At 41.0% G+C, this 18,401-nt stretch overlaps 1 protein-coding gene across 1 annotated transcript in view; it reads left to right on the forward strand.

The window, feature by feature from the left end:
* Positions 1–18,401, forward strand: part of LOC116694639 (plexin-B2) — a 112,677-nt gene that overhangs the window by 61,248 nt on the left and 33,028 nt on the right. The window contains 8 exon segments of the mRNA XM_074783868.1: positions 11,062–12,191; positions 13,161–13,349; positions 13,498–13,623; positions 14,794–14,894; positions 15,893–16,019; positions 16,758–16,917; positions 17,607–17,718; positions 18,277–18,388. Of these exon segments, the coding sequence (XP_074639969.1) occupies positions 11,064–12,191; positions 13,161–13,349; positions 13,498–13,623; positions 14,794–14,894; positions 15,893–16,019; positions 16,758–16,917; positions 17,607–17,718; positions 18,277–18,388 (2,055 nt within the window). The 5' untranslated portion in view covers positions 11,062–11,063.

Genomic DNA, 18,401 nt, shown 5'->3' on the forward strand with positions numbered 1-18,401 from the left:
CAGAAGATTGATCTGTGACAGCCCTCTTTTTCTTTCAGTCTTTCTCTCTCCTTTCTTTTTTAGGTTATTTTTTATCATTGGCTTCTCTCTTCCAGCCTGCTGCCTGTCTGGCCATCTCATTTAAGTCATTGACATTCGATGTGAAGTGGCGCGGGCCCGAGAGCTTACAGCCAATGACTCATAAAAACACACATGCGCAAGAAGGACTTGATATGAAGGGAAAGGTCAGGCCTTCCCTCTGAGGGCCTAATCACCCACTTCCATTGAGTGGCTTGCTCACTCAGTCACACTTGATTGTGTGTGTGTTTGAGTGAGAAATGTGATCATGGATGTGACTTAGCTGGTGTATGTAGGCGAGCGAGTGTGAGAAGGATAGATTGCACCTCGAGACTAGTGATTGGTGTGAAAGTGTGTTTATCAGAAAATGTGCATTGCTGACTTGTGAACATATGATTAGCAGATGACCGCTTTGGGTCAGATGACACAAATACAAACGTGCATGCAAACACACACATGCACAATCTTCTTGCCCGAACATGTGGTGTAATCAGCGGCCTTATCAGGGGAACTGTGGGTCTGTAACAGGCTCATTAACTTCTCCCTGAGCTTTTTTTTTTTAGAGAGGAAATAGGCCAAGACGAGTGGGCAACATGTCTGTCTAGCCTCTCTTAATACGGTCTATTCTCCACTCAGCTTTTGCAGTAAGTGATTGTGCATGTGTGTGCAATGCATGCATAACAATCCTCCTTTCTTCAAATCTCCTCTGTTTTTGTGCTTATTCCCTCATTAGTTGACCTTCAGTGCCGCCCATCCTAGTTTAGTTTAGAACATCCGCTAGCAGAGCAGGGCAGTGGGGATTAAGTATTAAAGAGCCTCAGCTGCTCTGGGGCTCTTATAGCTCAGTGTTCGGCCACTGAGGCCTGATAATGGTGTTTGTTTAGCCATTAGTCAGGCCCTGCTTAGCAGCTCTCTCCCCTTCGGCTGCAGAAACACTGATAGATGATGGATGAAGAGATGGATGATTGTGAGGGTCAGCGGATGAAGGGATGAGTGTTGTGGAGTGGTTTCAATAGCATCAAGAACATTTGGTGAAAGTGTGTGACACTAAGGAGTTGGGTTGGAGGTAGTCCAAGGAAATGTGTTTTTCATTTAATATTCGTGAGCGAAAGAGGAAGTTAGAGGGTGCTCTTGTGTTATGACTTTAGGTTTTGTGTCGAGGCATACACACATTTTATCAGACTCTAACCTTCCTGTGATTAGTTCTTGTCGTCCGACTAATTAAAAAGTAGCCCAGTCTATTTCCTTCTGCACGGCCAGCGGAAAGTACTCCTTTTTGCTAGAAGCTATTTAATTTTATGAGGTATTTTTTGCAGCTAATTTAGCCATTACCTTCTAAGCTCCAAACGTGACCTTTTCTCCATATGCTGGGGAGAGCTAGCTAATCTTTGTGCTATTACCTGATAGCTGTTAGTCATTACCAAAAGCTGGAATAGTTCTGGGCCTCAGCCAATGCTCATGCTACCACTATTACGATGCTCTGTCACCATCCTCTCTCAGAATCATTTTGACAAGTGACAGGCACCTGCCAACCAGCACAAAGGAACTATTGAGGCTCAAGTCAGTAATGTTTATGTGATTGTCCCCCCTCTGGTCCTGTCTTTCAGTCTCTCGATCATCTATAATGCCTCCTGCCTTTCTTTCTGAGGTTACCTCTCTCGCTCAGCTCTCACACGTCTAGACAGAACCAGAGAGATTTCATCTCTGACAGCTTGTGCTCTATTCATACACTTTCCTACCTGTGTTTAAAGGTATAGCTCAACATTTTGTGGGAATGAACCTATTTGCTTTCTTTCCAAGCGTTAGACGAGGAGATCAATATTGATCACATCTTTGTATTAAAAATACACCTACCAACATCTGTAAAGCTTACTACTAACCTGTAGCTTGTTTGTTTAATCATACACAAAAATGTTTGTATAAGAAACTAACTTGTAGTTTTGGGGGAGTTACTTGCTGGAACAGATGGGTGCAGGGACTGGGCACAGCTTGTTGTAACAGTATGTAGATCAGTAACCAGGTTACATTGGGCTTTCTCCAGTAAGATGATTTCTTCAATGCCATGTAAACGGGTAGGGGAATAAAAAAAAAAGCAGATTTCCCCAGCTGGACAATTATCTCCTGGCGGACACCCATTTCTTTTGATCAAGTTTCTAATCTACTCTTTACATGTATGTATGTATGTATGTATGTATGTATGTATGTACAGGAGAAATACTTCAGACAAGTAACAGCAGAACTGGTGGATGAAAGGACAGATAATTACACGTAGTAATAACAAGTGGTGCATCTTTGTAATTAAAGTAATACCAACACAAAGTATCATCTAGAAGCCTACATAAGTCCGTTAGCCCACAGCTGAACTTGTTTGATAAATTTAAACATCTTTATGTCGTGAGGAGAAGCTTTGCTCTGTCTGTCTGTCCTCTCACTGAGTCATCGATCTGCAGTAAGTCAGCGATAAGCACTCTCAGTTAAATTAAGTAAGAAAAGCAAATTAAGGTCTGTGGTAGGGAAGATATTTCATTACTGACCTGTTGCATGTATTTGGTAACCAGGTTACTAGGGTATAACCTGCTTTCTCTGGTTTCTGGAGTGCACGTAAACGTCTTGAGTGAGGTCCCTTAATGGAAGGTGCTTAATTATGCTTAAGTCACATGTAGGTGCAAAAACATGAGTGTTTATGGAAAAAGTAAGGCTTGCATACCAACTCTCTTTTCCTCATCACAGTGAGGTTACCAGTTTACTGACCGTGTCTGGCAGCCCACGCTAAAGCCAAAGATGCTGCATAGAAGTACATGACAGATGGAGAAACTAATTGTAAACCGGAAAAGCAAATTGTCAATGTTTTCACTTATGTTTGGGCACTGATTAAACTAACGAGATACAAAGTGTTGATTGCTGAGCTTTGGAGGTGTTGGAAGCTGTACATTTTTTCACATTGGATAGAACCAGGCTTGATGCTTCTCCCTGCTTCCAGTGTTTATTTTGAGCTAACAGTCCCAGCTCCTCCTCTGCACTTAACAGACATAAGATTGATATATTCCTCTGGTCTTCTCGTCTTACTCTTGGAAGGAAAGCAAAAGGGCATGTTTTCCTTTAATACCAAAGCTATAAACACACATTGGTGACATCTTTTCATCAGAATTCCCATAAAATGGCAAGCGAGCAATCATTCACTGTAAGATCAGTATTCCCCTTGAAACCAAACTAAAGCTGGTCACTGAGACTAAACCACATTACAAGATACCTTCATGGCTCATTGGCGTTTATGCTGGTGAAGTGAAATCATTATGACCAATAAGGTGTGTAATGGATTCCTTCCCAGTAGTCAGTCTAGCTGCCTGACTTCTTAATTGTGGCTGCATGTGTGTTGCAACGTAAATGCGTGCTGTATGTATGTGGAGGGTGAGTGTGTGTTGGGAGCAGAGGATCGCCTGAGGGTGCTGTACCGCTTAGAGAAGCTGCCCTCCAACCAGAGGAAGCAGGGATTTAAGTCTCGGTGTGTTTGTGTGTGAGAGCAAGCATCAGACCTGCTGAAGTGCCCTTGAGCAAGATATTAAGTCACCTGTTCTTTAAAGAGAGTCTGATCTTCTGACAGTAGTGAGAGAGAAAACAGAAATTCCCTGCAGCAATCAAGATATGTGTTGCAAAGAAAATACTTTCTGAAACAATAAATCAACTAAGGGATTACTTGATGGGACATTTTTAAATTAATCAATTAAACATTTAAGCCATTTATCAAGCAAAACATGTCAAACATTTGCTAGTTCCAGTTTCTCAATTGGAGTAACTTTGTTTTAAGACTGTTTGTCAGACAAAACAAGAAATTGTAGGACCTCATTTTGATCTTTATTCAGTTTTCTGACATTTTATAGACCAAAGTATTAATCGATTTATTTAAGAATTCAGAAGATTAATTGATAATGAAAACATTCTTTAGTTTCAGCCCTACTTGTGGATGTGGGCAGCATTTTTCATATGCCGCAACAGAGTTGGCTCTCAGATGCAGATCTGTAAGTGAGTCGAGTTGATTAGTGAGCTTGTGTATGCATGCATGCCATACAACTGTTTGTGTGTATTAGCAATCGCCTGGACGTGGCGGTGATGTCGGAGAAGCCATTGGCTCCTGAAAGTAGCTCTACTCTGCCAGGCCAGGCCATTTAATCAGGTTCTCCACATCCGCCAGCTGTGTCCACACAGCAAAACGGCCACTCTGTCCCGCTGGAGAGCTGCAACATCCAGCTGGGGGGTGGGGTAGGGCAGTTAGCATTGGGAGATTAGCCCAAGCTGCTGCTGCCCAGACAGAGAGAAGTTGTGTTTATGTGTTTGTTTGAGAGACAAACAGAGCTTTAGAGATTAAAGACATTGAGGTTGGCTGCAGAGAAAGGTATGAAAAATGCAGTAGCGACTGTGCCTGTGTATGTGTATCCCTGCACACATGCACATTTAAATCTGTAGTGTGTGTGTGTGTGTGTGTGTGTGTGTGTGTGTGTGTGTGTGTGTGTGTGCGTGTGCGTGCACGCACATGTGATTTTGTGTACTTGCTGCTCAAGTGTCCAGCTGGCAGAGGGGAGATAGCAGGAGCCTTGAAAATGGTGACGGAGCGGTAAACAGACACACAAACAGCATATCAGTCCCAATGAGGAAAAGTGCTGTGCCTTTAAAAGATGGTGTGGGTGTGTGCGGGTTAAATCAGACAAACATTCACAAGAGGGCAGACTCATGTAGACACACAAGAGAAACACAAGCACACAGGCGTGAGAATTGGGACGCACACACACACACACACACACACACACGGTCTATTAGGATAGCAAAGTGTGATTTACACAGTCCTTGGGTCACGGGCCAAATTTAAAGGTCTTAGCATATTTAGGCCAGAGCAGCTGGAACCCACTGAAATGGGCCTGGCCCATCAATCCCCCGCCTGGTGCCCTGAATACAATGGCTGGGCTGGCTGCTTTGGTGAGCATGATTCTCCCAGTCAGTCAAATTGAAATAAATGAACTGCCAACCCTGACGGCAGGGTAATTGTTCATATGGTAATTGGAATTCGCTGTCGTCGCAACAGCCTCTCATTGCAACTTGTGAAACAATTTCACTGTAAGGAGGGAACAAGAGCGTTTGCATGTCAAAAAAAGTGAGATGGGAGATATGCAGAGAAAGAGTTCTGTACGCTCTCCCACTTCATGTTTCATCTTTAACAATGCTGCTTGTTTCTGCCTTTCCTTCCTTGGACGGTGGTGGGAAAATAAAGGACGAGGATGCACCCCTCACCCACTTTAGCAGGCCTCTTCAGCACACTACACACTGTGAGATACATGGCACAATTCACTTTAGACTATAACCCCCCCCCCCCCCGCTTCTGGGGACATGCAAGTGATTTTAATAGCAGTTCACTTTTATCAGCGTATAACACTGAATGTGAAGACACCCACCACATCAATGTCAGACCGTGGCATCTGTCAAAGCCAGCTCTCTGATAAAGAAAGTGCTGAATATGAACTATCACAGTATGGGGTGATATCCCATTATGTTTTTAGGGTAGGATGTCTGTTTTTTTATTTATTATATCAATTTCCTTTCCCTATCTGTTTTAATGAGTGAGAGGAGCACTCATGCTGGTTCAAAATTTGCCAGGTCAGCTGTTGCAAAAGTGTTTGTGTGTGTGTTCTAATCATTACACACACAAATACACACACACACACACACGCCCACACCCACACTCTTGTTTTCTCTGTTCTCGTTCCTGATCTCTTGCTTCCTTGCACAGGCACGCTCGTAGACTTCCTCCTGGTGGGTGTTGTCCTGAAAGGGGGGGGGTGTGGGTTTTGTGTGGTGAGAGGATTGGCTGAGAGGCATGCAGACTGCCATGCTGGGCTTTAGTGCCCCTGTGTCAAAGAAACACAGTGTGTCTGTTTGAAGAGAAGAGTGTCTCTGTGTGGTTGGAGTGGGATTACCTTGTCAGCACTTCAAACGGCGCCGGTGCACATATTGGTGCGTGCACGTGTATCTCTAAGCCTATGAATCTGTGTGTGTTTGTGTGCACACCTGCCATTTTTCAATTATGTTTCATTTTCCTCTGCTGAGAGCTTCTTTACCTGTCCCCACATGTCCTGACTTGTTGAGGGAGGGTGAAAGAGGTGGTACTGTAGTTGTCATAAAAAAGGAGTGTGTGCATGTTTGTAATGATCACCAACAAAGAGACACACCTTCATGTGCTTGCAGTACCTCAGCAGTTTTTTCTCTTAATGTTTATTTCAATTCAAACAGTAGAAAAAAATAGAGGTGGAAATTACAAATCACTTTGCTGAATCAGATTGTGTCGATCAAGTTCATTCTGTTAGCGTCACTGTTCAGAAAGTCCTTCAGTGTGTTGCTGTTGGGTTAAAGTTCAGTAGCATGCAAAACTAGTCTAATACAAGCACTGTTTGTAGCCTAGGGTTTTCTTGTTTGGTTTATTGATAACATTCTAATATATCTATAAAAAAAACAGCATATTAGACTTTGTCAGCAAAAGATGATAAAGTTTTTCTTCACAAATATATTTTAGACTGTTCTGTTGTGTCGGGCCAGTCTAAAATTGCTCTTGGAATAGTCTGATGCAAGTTATATCGTTTCACAAAAATAAAGACTGGCTTATCTTAAAGTTAGCCAATGATACAGTTAGAAGTAGATAGAATGTTTTCCAAGAATTGATTGCAAATGAGTCGTACTTAGGTTCATCTAAGAACTAGACAGCTCTGTGCAACAGAAGTTTATCTAAAGACTGAATATTAGTTTTAACATAGTAAAAGTATTTGGAAACAGGCTTACTGTTGTCCCCGATGTTTACACAATCTACAAATCTTTAGCATTCAGTGTCTGACATTAAGATTTATTATAAAAACTAGAAAGCTGAATGAAATGAATAAATAATTGATCAAATCTTTTCAGGTTGATGGCGCTAGACCCGCCTATTTGCTACAGAGTTATCGCAGCATAATCATTCATTTGGATAACAAGGAAGTAATACACATTCAACAACAATGCGTATAGTCACAAGTGCGGGGAGCTCCACTTCTAAAAGTACTGATTCGCTCAGTGACAATGAGGATTCAGTTTAGTCAGTTCAGTTAATGATTCTGTGTAAAACTTGTCTTTCTGTAACGATAAAATGAAAAATATGCAGAAATACTTTTAATTTCTTTAAGACACAAAATAAACAAAAGCTGGCAGTTTTAATTCATCCATTGTGTCTTTCACAGATCACTTTTTTTCTGATGTGCCAGCTTCATTAGCACGTGATGTGTTTCATCATTATTTATCCCAAGCCATTGGAGGCTTCATTAGCAGCAGGCTGACGCAGCCTCTAAATTTAGCCGCTTTTAATTTATTCAGAATAGCCACGTGTTAGATGGTATGCCCACTTGCTGTGTTCTCTCACAACAGCTTAGATACATGTTGAGAAACGAGAGGTAGGCTGGTCTGTGGAGGAATAGGCCTCATTCCACCTGTGTCACCCCCACCAGACATCTGCCTCTCCTCAGCTCTTTGAAGCCTCTTTAATTCCAGTGTTCAGGATTAAGCCTATGAAAAAAGGATGAAAAGTGATATAGCGACAGAAGGAGACATCCTATGAGAGAACAGGCTTCTTTGAAATATGTTAAGACTTTCTTTTTCTACTGACCCACAATGCAGCATCTGAGGAAAATTGGTGTGACACTTTTTTTTTTCTCATCGAGGGCTGGCTATAGGAATTGCATGAGTAGGAAAAGGACTCTTTGAAGTCATGGATGTAAGTGGAACTAGAACTCTCTGAAACCTAAATGAGCGCCCGTAGACATTTCATTGTACATTACAGACTGAGAAAGTTTGCTTTGTAACAGCATGTTTGATTGGAAGGCAAAGGAATCAAGTCATTTTCTGTTACTGAAACAATTGACATAATCCACCTTTTGTGGAGTCTCTCTGTGCAGTCTGTATCATGGCCAAGCGAATTGATGGACATATGGATATTAATTCTTTTTTGGCGGATTGCACACAATGGAGGTAAATTCAGAGAGGCAGTCATGCTTCAATTACAGTTAATATTTACAATCCCATCCAATATTTAGACAGTATGGTCTTTCGTGTTGTGTACAAAAACAGAAAAAACTAGCAAACAGCTGTTTAATTTCAGACATTTTTTAGATGCATAGACATACACTAGGTTTAATTGGTATGTACAGGAGCTGCTGATAATGAAAAATACTAGATTTTCCTGCCAGGTGTTTCCTCAAACACCAAGAAAAAAGCCCATTAAAGGTTATGTGACATTTCCGACTACCTGAACGTAGTCAAAACTGGTTAACCATCAGCAGACTGTCAAATAGCAGCTTGTGGTGAGAAAACACAGTACGCCTAAAAAGTGTATACTAAGGTCAGTGTCACTTACAAATGCAATAAAATGAGTACAAACTGAGAAGAAATTATGATAAAAATCTGCATGTATAAACTGTAGCAGCTTTTAGGGACAAATCAGTAACAAATGTGAAAACTGAGAAAAAAGGACACGTAAAAGATAATAAAGGTTTAATTGAGGAAGGTGGTGGAAGGTAATAAATAAGATGTGGGTCAATGTTACTGACACCTCAACGTTCACACCCTCAGTGCACATTTGAAGTGTCAAATAATGAGCACAGAAATGACTCATGTCAGTTATCACGAGCAGTGCATTCAAGCGTTCACTTTATTGTGGCCTGAATTGATTTCTCTGTGCTTCCTGTTCATGCCTTTGAAATTGCCTCACAGAGGTGTTCTTTTAAGTCTGTGATCATTTTTTTTCTGTGAGCATTTTGCAGCTTTCCACCACTCTTGTCAGTGCATTTTCATTGTTTGTTTATGTTGTCAACATTGTGAAGAACGTTTTGCAGTTTATGCAGTTTTGTAACACTTCCTTGAAAACTCAAACATAAAAGTGAGTTAATGTGGCGCCTTGTAATTGTCGTTCAACTTGGCTAGTGGATTTGTCTTTGTAATGTAAGTGTTTTTATTACTCTGGAGCTGAGGTGATTGTTCACAGGATGTTCCTTTTATTTTGTCCACCCCTGTAATGTGCATGTTAACTCAAATTACATTATTCTTCTCTCTGCTCCTGTTAGTTTAATCTTCACTTCCCTAATAATTAAATCTGTAAAAAACCGACCGCAAACATTTCTGTCTTCAATAAGCACAGACAGAGGTTTTATTGCACTATATCAAATTTAATTGAAATATTTAAGGGAATGAATTGAAAAGGGCACAATACATTTATATAGTGAAATTGGTTGTGGGACTGGGCGGGGAGGAGAAGGATTGAGGCAGAAAAATAAAATCATCAAATCGAGTAGTCGGCACTTAAATGCTAATGGGAGTTGCCAGTGAAATTAACAAGTTTCCCTCCTGGGTAAATGTCTAATCAGTGGTCTCCCCACTTAGTCCAGTGAGGGAAGGCAGGTTATCATAATAAAATACAGCTTTGGAAAGCAACCTCCTGGAAGTTTCATCAGGGGTTTTTAGTTTGACAAATGTGCCTGTGGACTTGACTGGCAAGGTGGAATAAGACGCAGGATACTATTTGAGCTGGAAACCACATTCAAACATAAATCCACATTTGCTGTGTGGGCAATAGCTGCTTCAAAGCCACCTGCAGTTCCATATTTACCACAGCCTGGGCAAACAGCAGTGAGCAAGGCCTTTACAAGCACCTGCTGATAGCCGGTACATGATGCTGTCTGTATTTTACAGAGATATTGTGTGATTGTGTTTACCGAGACAACAGTGTAGTTCCTGAGCACACAGTGCTTGGAGGTATTGGAAAAAAAAAGCAAAGTGCAAATGAAGTTGGAATGGATCCAAGCTTTTTAAATAGGCTTTTATTATGTTATGGTTTGAGATCTAGCTCTCGGCTTTAATCTTTCTTTACCCCCACACAGAGCAGTTTATTTTTTCACCAGCGATCATTCCTGATATTAAGTCAATTAAATCCAAAATAACACGCCCTTTTTATAGAAGTGGAGCAGGAAGTTGAGTCACACACAACATGAGTTGCACTACAAAATTTTAGCTTACGGCATAGTTTACTTTATATGTACTCTGGAAGGGTCAGTATAACACAATTATATATGTAGTATAATTTGGGTTTTATTTGGCCAAATTTAAAGATATCTGTCTGAGATTTCTGCATCAGAAATGAGAATTTTATTTGTGGTGCTTAATTTAAAATCAGCAACACACGTAAACAATTACTCTGGGTAATCCACACACCTTGGTGTAGACAGTTTTCAGTGGAACTACTTTTTTTACCAAAGTCCCAAAGTTAACAGTTCACAGTGGAGTCTGTGGATTGTTCAGACAAACACAATTTCATTCAACAAAATTGGTTTGGGGCGGCTTCCTAAATTTAAGAGACAGATATCTTAAACCATTGCCAAATAAAATCCAATTATCTGCATAGATAGATAGATAGATAGATAGATAGATATGCTGAATTCAGCAAACCAAGCCTTTTTAAGACATTTTTATTTTAGATACTTTATATACTTTACTTCTTATTGACAGTTAGATGAGAATATCAACACCACTCCCATATCTTTATATTTATGTCTATGGTAAATTTGAAGCTGGAGAGATGGTTAGCTTACCATAGCAGAAAGACTGGAAACTGTGGTAAACGTCCGGCTCTAAAGCTTACTAACATATTATATATGAATATACCATGTCATATGTTGTACAAAAACCAAAGTGAAAAGGGGCTAGGTAAATGTCTCCTTACTCCCTGCAAGAAAGCTAAGAAGTGTATTTCCCAAAATGTCAAACTATTCCATTAAACTCTTGTGAATAGACCATCTGACAGGTTTGCATGACATTAGATTGTGAGTGTGTTTAGTGTCATATGATATGTTAACCACACACTTACTCTACACTGCAGTCTTGTGTTAATTTTTGTGTGCATTCAACTGCATTAATAATGAAACACCTCTCCCTTTCTGTTTTCTACAGAGATGGCAAGCTGGGTTTCCCTCCTCTTCTTTCTCTTCTGCCAGTCAGTCTCACAAGCTCAGGAGGAGAGCAGCAATGTCCCCATCCTAGAGTTCACCACAGACACCACCATCAACAATGTGGTCCAGGATCCCCAGACTGGTCGAATCTACCTGGGGGCGGTTAACACCATTTTCCAGCTGGGGCCGTCACTCCGCCTGCAGGCTCGTGCTGAGACGGGCCCCAAAGAGGATGCCCGGAGCTGTACGCCTCCTGCTTCCGCCTGCCAGGACACAAAGCTCATGCCCAACCTCAACAAGCTTCTGCTGGTCCATCCGTCCAACGGTTCACTCATAGTCTGCGGAAGCCGCTATCGAGGCATTTGTTCCCTCCTAAACCTGACCAATGTGGAACAGCAGCTGTATTACAGTGACAGTAAAGGAGAGAGGACTTACGTGGCTAGCATAGAGGATAACGTGAACGTGGTGGGTGTGATGTCCAACTACTCAAAAGATGGGAACGCCTTCAGTGTGTTTCTTGTTGGGAAGGGCTACGGAAGCCTTGACAGTACAAAACTCATCAGCACACGAATCCTTCAGGACCTCCGTGACTGGGTCGTGTTTGAGAGCATCATTGAAGCATCTACGGTTCAGACGACGCCATTTGTTCCCAAGTACCTGCATGACTTCCGACTTGCCTTCAAAGACAATGGTTTTGTTTATTTCCTCTTTTCAAGGACACTTGATGGTACGGATAATAAAAACCTGACCTTTGTGTCTCGTCTTTGCGAAGACGACCACCATTACTACTCCCACACGGAGCTCCAGTTAAACTGCGGCCAAAATAACCGATACAACAAAGTCCAAGCTGCGTATGTGGCCTCTCCAGGGAAAGAGCTTGCACGGGCCATGACTGAATCAGGTGGGTATGGTAAGGTCAACTCCTGGAACAAAGTTCTGTTCATGGTGGCAAGTCCAGATGACGACCCCAGCGACTCCGCTCTCTGCATGTATCCACTCAACGCCATCAATGAGCGACTGGTGGACATCATCAGCGCCTGCTACAGTGACTCAGGGAAAATGTCCGGGGTCCCTGCTGTGGATATCCCTTACTCATCTAAAACTGACGAATTCTGCACATCCAAAATTGCGGCAAGTACTTCTTTTGTGTCAGCTGAATTTTTCTTTTTTCTTTTTTGGAATTTCAGATGTGACGGGGATATGTTTTGAAGAATTCCCTTTGCAGTAATCAATAATGGATGTGTCACTGTTAATGTTTACTTTGTTCTGCAGACCTTTTGTCATTGTTCTGTTTAAAGCTCTTGTTCTGTCTCATATCTAACCTCTGTCCGTGTCTCTTTTTCCAATTCCCTCAACTCTTCCAGAATAAAACCAAATAGCTGTTGTCAAAGAAATCACCATAACATTTCATAGAAAACCTTTTATAATTTTTCACAAATCTACTGTAGATAATGTAAATACAAAGTAAAAAATAAATAAATGAAAAATAAAAATAAATATCACTTTGTAACACCTAAAGCCATCCCACCATGAAGAGAGGCATGCTGCTGTTTGAATTCAAACGGTTTTAATTTGACCAGAACAGATTCATGTCTCAAAAACACAAATAGGTGTCACTCTAGCAGAAATGGCTGTAACATCAACAGTATTTTCATTCAACCATAAATAAATCATCACGTGTGAATCCCATCAATTAAATCTCTCTTGTAGTGCAACACAGAATATACTGTATTTGCATATATGAGTCATTTTCTGCTCAGTGAGTATTAACATAAGCTGCTTTAACTCTGTTATCCCAAACTATGGGCTAATGAGAAAAATGACATCCTAAAACAAAGGATTTATTCTTATATTGATTAAAATAAATGATCAAACAAAACATACTGAAAACATTTACACATGTATTTCATCTACACTTGCAAAATGCCGGCGTTTAATGAACACTAGTGGAAAAACTGGTTTAATGTATTTGCTGCCCTGTGCCATATCTTAGTTAGTAGAGCACCCACCAGACTGGGGGTTTAATTCCCTCACTATCCAAAAGTTCTTAAAGAGTCCCAATGTGTCATCATCCTTTTTGTTCCTCCTTTTCATTTACAGAAGGATACGTTGGCAAACTACAAGTGTGGCGCAGACTTTCTGCCTTCCCCTTTAGCCAGCAAGCCGAAATTTGCCCTAAAGACAATTGCAGTGTGGACCAAACCTGGGCTTCTGACTGCCGTGGCTGTCGCCGTGGAGAATGATCACACCATCGCCTTCTTGGGGAACACACAGGGGGAGGTCTTCAAGGTGGAGTTGTCTTCTGATCTGTTGCTCTTGTCAGCTCGACTTTTTTTTTTCTTCCTTTTCCTTAGAGCTTTTAGTTTTACCTGAGTGAAGCAGAATGTGGGAATTAAAGACTTTATGTCTGACAGTGTTATCTTTGTTTTCTCTCCAGGTGCACCTGGCCACGGAGCCAGACATGTACAGTACGACTCCTGGCGACACCATGGGAGAGAAGGTCAACAAGAACCTTTTCTTTGACCTCAGTCAAAGCCACCTTTACATTACCACAGAGAAAAAGGTGTGTATGTCAGGGTCCTTGTTGTTACACATATCACATATAACACGTGTCTACATAAGGCTTAAGGCACAGTACTGAGTGTAGGTTACCTAAGTTTTGGCAGAATTCAGATACAAAAACACAATTCTTGCAGTCATGTAACACTTTACATTTGTATATTTATTATTACATTACTGTATGCATATACACCTATTACTTTCCTGTTTACAGTCAGTGTATTAATTTGCTAAATAACTGATGACCATACTGAATATTACTTTATTTAAGTGATAATGATAAATAAACCATGAAGGAAAAAATAAAGAAAAACAAGGAATTCAATAACCTACTGTATATTTGCACTGCTTTCATACACGGTTTCATAGGGCTGTACTTTGTCAAGAGAAGTTGTTCAGGATCTTTAAAATCAGAAATGAGGAGTGACTGCAAATTGAAGCAGAATAGCTGCTCCTTATAATTGGACCTCCGTACCTAATCGAAAACGTCTGTAGAACTGAATATATAGAAGATTAACAGATCTGGTGTGATAACCGTGGTTGCAAAGAAATTGTGATAGGAAATGGGAAGTCAATAGTTACAAAATTGAAATACAAAAGTACTTGTCTGAAGTTTATTGAGGTTGAAATATGTTTTAACAACTACACTTAATATACGCTTGGGTACTTTAATCTTTAACACTGTATCATATTTTATAAAATAATTGTACCATATGTAACCTGACATTAAGACTAAATTGCAATTTCATTTCCCTTCATTCCGTCTATTTGCATTACTGCACAAATCTGAGATGTGATTCAGAGGTCTGGAACAAGACTAGATTATATTAGAGAAATGTTCAAATCCTGCCTACCACCTCCCCTCAGAACACCTGGCCAATCTGATCATTTTTAAGCACTCAAGCATATGTACAGTAAATGAATGTGGCAAAGTCTGTCCACCACTGGGAACAATACACATTTAGTATGTAGACAGAGGGAATTGTTTTAGTAATTGAACATGGGGAGCAGACATGAGAGACCGTGTGCTGTGACAGGACATGTTTTACTCCCACTCTTCACACCTGCAACAAACTAAAGAGCATTTCTAGCCGTACTTTAAATGCTTCATATTTTGTGCAGTTTCTCCCTTAAGGTTCACTGTTTGATCATATTTCATGTTGTAATTCTCCAGATCACCAAGGTGCCGGTGCAGACGTGCCTCCAAAAGAAAGACTGCCAATCATGTGTGGAACTGAGGGACCCTTACTGTGGCTGGTGTGTCCTGGAGGGCAGGTGAAGATCTCTCTCTCTCTCTCTCACTCACTCACTCACTCGCGCGCACACACACACACACACACACACACACACACACTTACTCATAAATGCATGCACACAGCAACAGACTAGCATAAACACCCACACATGCAATTCCATCTGTAAAACACAGCGGGGTATTTGTTCAGTGTTTTATTGCAGACACTTTTAGTACCCCTCTGTGTTTATATTCCATCTCCTGTTGTCCGTGCAGCCGTAAGGAATTAAATCTGTTTGTGAGTCTCATGCAGCGAAGGCAGTCTGTGCAATTTACTCTCATCAGCCTATATTTATCAGGGTCTGGAGGATAAAAGGGGCTGTATCCCTGTAAAATACATACATGATACAAGTATTTTACAGGAATACGATCAGTAACAAGAAAAAAGTGAAAAATAAACAGATTCTCTTTTGGAAGTTGTTAATACTCTTATTCAGAAACACTGCACAGATTTTACCAAGATTTTAAGCTTCAATGATTTGAAGATGAATCGGTTAGTCGATCGAAAAATTACTGGTAGTCTTCAACTGTTTTGATCATCTTTTCAGTCATTCATCAAAATCATCTGATTCCAGCTTGTCGAATGGGATTTTCTGCTGTTTTTAATATAACGTAGTAGAGCTGGTAATCTTCTTCTATAATACCATTCAAATTTGCAGAATTCAATTATTGATTTTTGTATGTAAAAAGGTAGTCAAATATGGCCATTATTCCTGAACCTAAAGTAACATATTTCACATATTTCACACTGCAAAACCAGATACAAACAAGGGCATTGAGTACATCTATGTAAAAAATAATCTTGGAAGTCTGCACAGGCCGTGCTTGAAGTCACTTGGCCATGAGGTTGTTATTTACAGAAGCACATTATAAATCTCTAAGAGTCCATAGGCTTTGTTTCTATGAGGCTATGCCAATGTGTTTAGGGGTTGTGGATGGGATGGGATGTTGATAGGAGTTGTTTATCTTTCGTCTGAAGGTGTACCAGGAGGTCTGAGTGCCGACGGGCGGAAGAGAAGAATGGCTGGTTGTGGAGCCCCAGGCAGCTTTGTGTCAAGATTGTCTCCTTCTATCCCCCGAACCTTTCCTGTAAAAAGACTCAAAAGGTACAGCGTTGCTTCTTTACTCACTATCTCCTTTTGTTCTCTGCTTCTCTTTCTGTCTCTCACAAACCCCTTTTACATGCACTTCGCACAAACATGCACAGCCTGAGTAATAAACTGTATCCATTGTGAATCAAAGACCCAGGGCTCTAGGTCTTCCTGACTCCGTATTGATCGATCCAGAAAACTCTAAACTGGTTTACTATAACCGACCTGATTGACTGTTCTCACAGCCTGAAGATGGAGAGCCTCTGTTGTGCACTTTCTCTCTCAAGCTGCTTTTTTTCATTTCTGGTTATTCTCTCCCCCCCCCCCCCCCCCCCCCCCCCCCCCCCCTTTCTGACTCACTTTTGTATATCCACCAACATCAATCAACCTATCTCTATCATCTATCTCCAGGCTTTAAAAAGAAACAGCTTCTGTATGGGAACTTTACAGTTACACAGAGATGTTTGAATTACACAGAGCAGTGGAATTAATTCAATATGAAGTGATATTACTAAGCCAATAATCCTTTCTCTGAAAAACTCACCTCTTTGAGTGTGCGCCCCATGTACTAAGGCACAGTCCTTACCGCAGCAGCCCAGGGTTCGATTCTGACTTGTTGCCCTTTGCTGCATTCAAACTCCTTTACCCCTTCTCTCCTCTTTCTTGTCTTCAACTTTTCCTCTCAAATAAAGGCCTAAAATGCCCCCAAAAATAATTGTATCCACTCCAAAATCCTTATTATTTTGTGTTCAGGTGAAGATTAACATCCCCTCCCTTCCTGCAATCGGGCTTGCTGACCGTCTGCGCTGCTCCATCAAGTCTTTCAATAGTGAGGGCATCATGTCTGACTCTGGTCAGGTCTCCTGCGATCTCCCCAACCCTTCTCTTATACCACATACACCTGAGGACCAAGGTATGGCCTTTAGAATCAACCCACATATGTCTGTTGTTTACAATTATAACCAAGGTTGAGTCTTAGATTTCCAAAATTGTTTTAAAAGATTTAATATTATAGTTTATACTGTTTGGTACAAACATCCATGTCCCTCACAGGCTTAATTGTGCAATCAGTCTTGGCTGTACTCTTCTGTTTTTTTCAAATTAGCAAATGCATTCACGCTAACATGCTAAACTGAAATGGTGAACATTAACTGCTAAACATCAGCCTGTTAGCATTGTCATTGTGAACATGTTACCATTTAGCTCAAAGTATTGCTGTGCATAAGTACAACATTACAGAGCCGTAGACTGTAGACTCTTAAGTCTTGTTAAATTAATGCCTCAATAAATCCATCCATTCATCCATCTTCATCTGCTTATCCGGTATCGGGTCGCGGGGGCAGCAGCTCCAGCAGGTGACCCCAAACTTCCCTTAATACATAATGAGTATAAAGATATTTTAGGTCATGCTCTGTCACAAATTATTTAAAGATAATGACTTGTGTGTCAGAATTGGTTGGCCTTCCTGTGTTGTTTTGTCCCATCATGAACTGTAGAAGTCTTGAATATTTAAAATAATTCCCCATTCATAGTTGTGTAAAACTCATATCCCACCAACAGTGAGGGCAGAGCATTTTAACGCGCCCTGTGCTGTGTCCTTAGACTTTGTGGCCGTGGCGCTCAGAATTTTCATCAACGAGACTGTGGAGCTTGCCACGCGGGAGTTCAAGTTCTACAACTGTGCTGCCACAGTGAGGAAATCTGAAAACACACCGTGAGTCTGACTCTTAATCTATCGGTTCTGCTCCGTCACTCACTGCAAATACACAGTGACACTGAACACAGCATCAACTGACAACCTTGATGTAAATGTATCACCGTGCATGAACAGATGAGAGATCAAGGCTCTGTTTGTAAATTGTGATGCATGGTAATTTTGAATGCACCTCTTGCATTTTCTCTCCTCCTGTTATTACCAAGCTGAGGAAATTGCCTCAGTTTCCTTTTCATTAATCAAAAAATGAAAGTCGATCTTGCCATTTTTCCCCCCTTCCTTTATTTTTTCTTCATTTCTTTCATGCCAAGGAATGTGTGATGAACGAGCTTTGCTTACGTGAAGTTGCAGAGATCTATTTTGTTGTCAGAAACATGGATTTTTGGGCTGGACGCTCCTTTATGAGTTTGCATGTTTTAAGATTGTGTGTGTGTGTGTGTGTGTGTGTGTGTGTGTGTGTGTGTGTGTGTGTGTTCCTAATTATATGTGTAAAATCATTTTCTTATCTATATTTTTGTGTGTGTGTGTTTGTTTGTGTGTGGTTGTGTGTGTTTTCAGGTGCATGTCATGTGTGGCCAGTTTGTGGGGCTGCCAGTGGAACACTCATGACCACTCCTGCAGTGACATGGACGACAGCGTGGTGGGTGCCAACATCATCAAGCAACGTCAGGTGAGTGTTCTCA

The sequence above is a fragment of the Etheostoma spectabile genome, chromosome 8 (assembly GCF_008692095.1).
Source record: "Etheostoma spectabile isolate EspeVRDwgs_2016 chromosome 8, UIUC_Espe_1.0, whole genome shotgun sequence".
NCBI classification, from domain to species: Eukaryota; Metazoa; Chordata; class Actinopteri; order Perciformes; family Percidae; genus Etheostoma; species Etheostoma spectabile.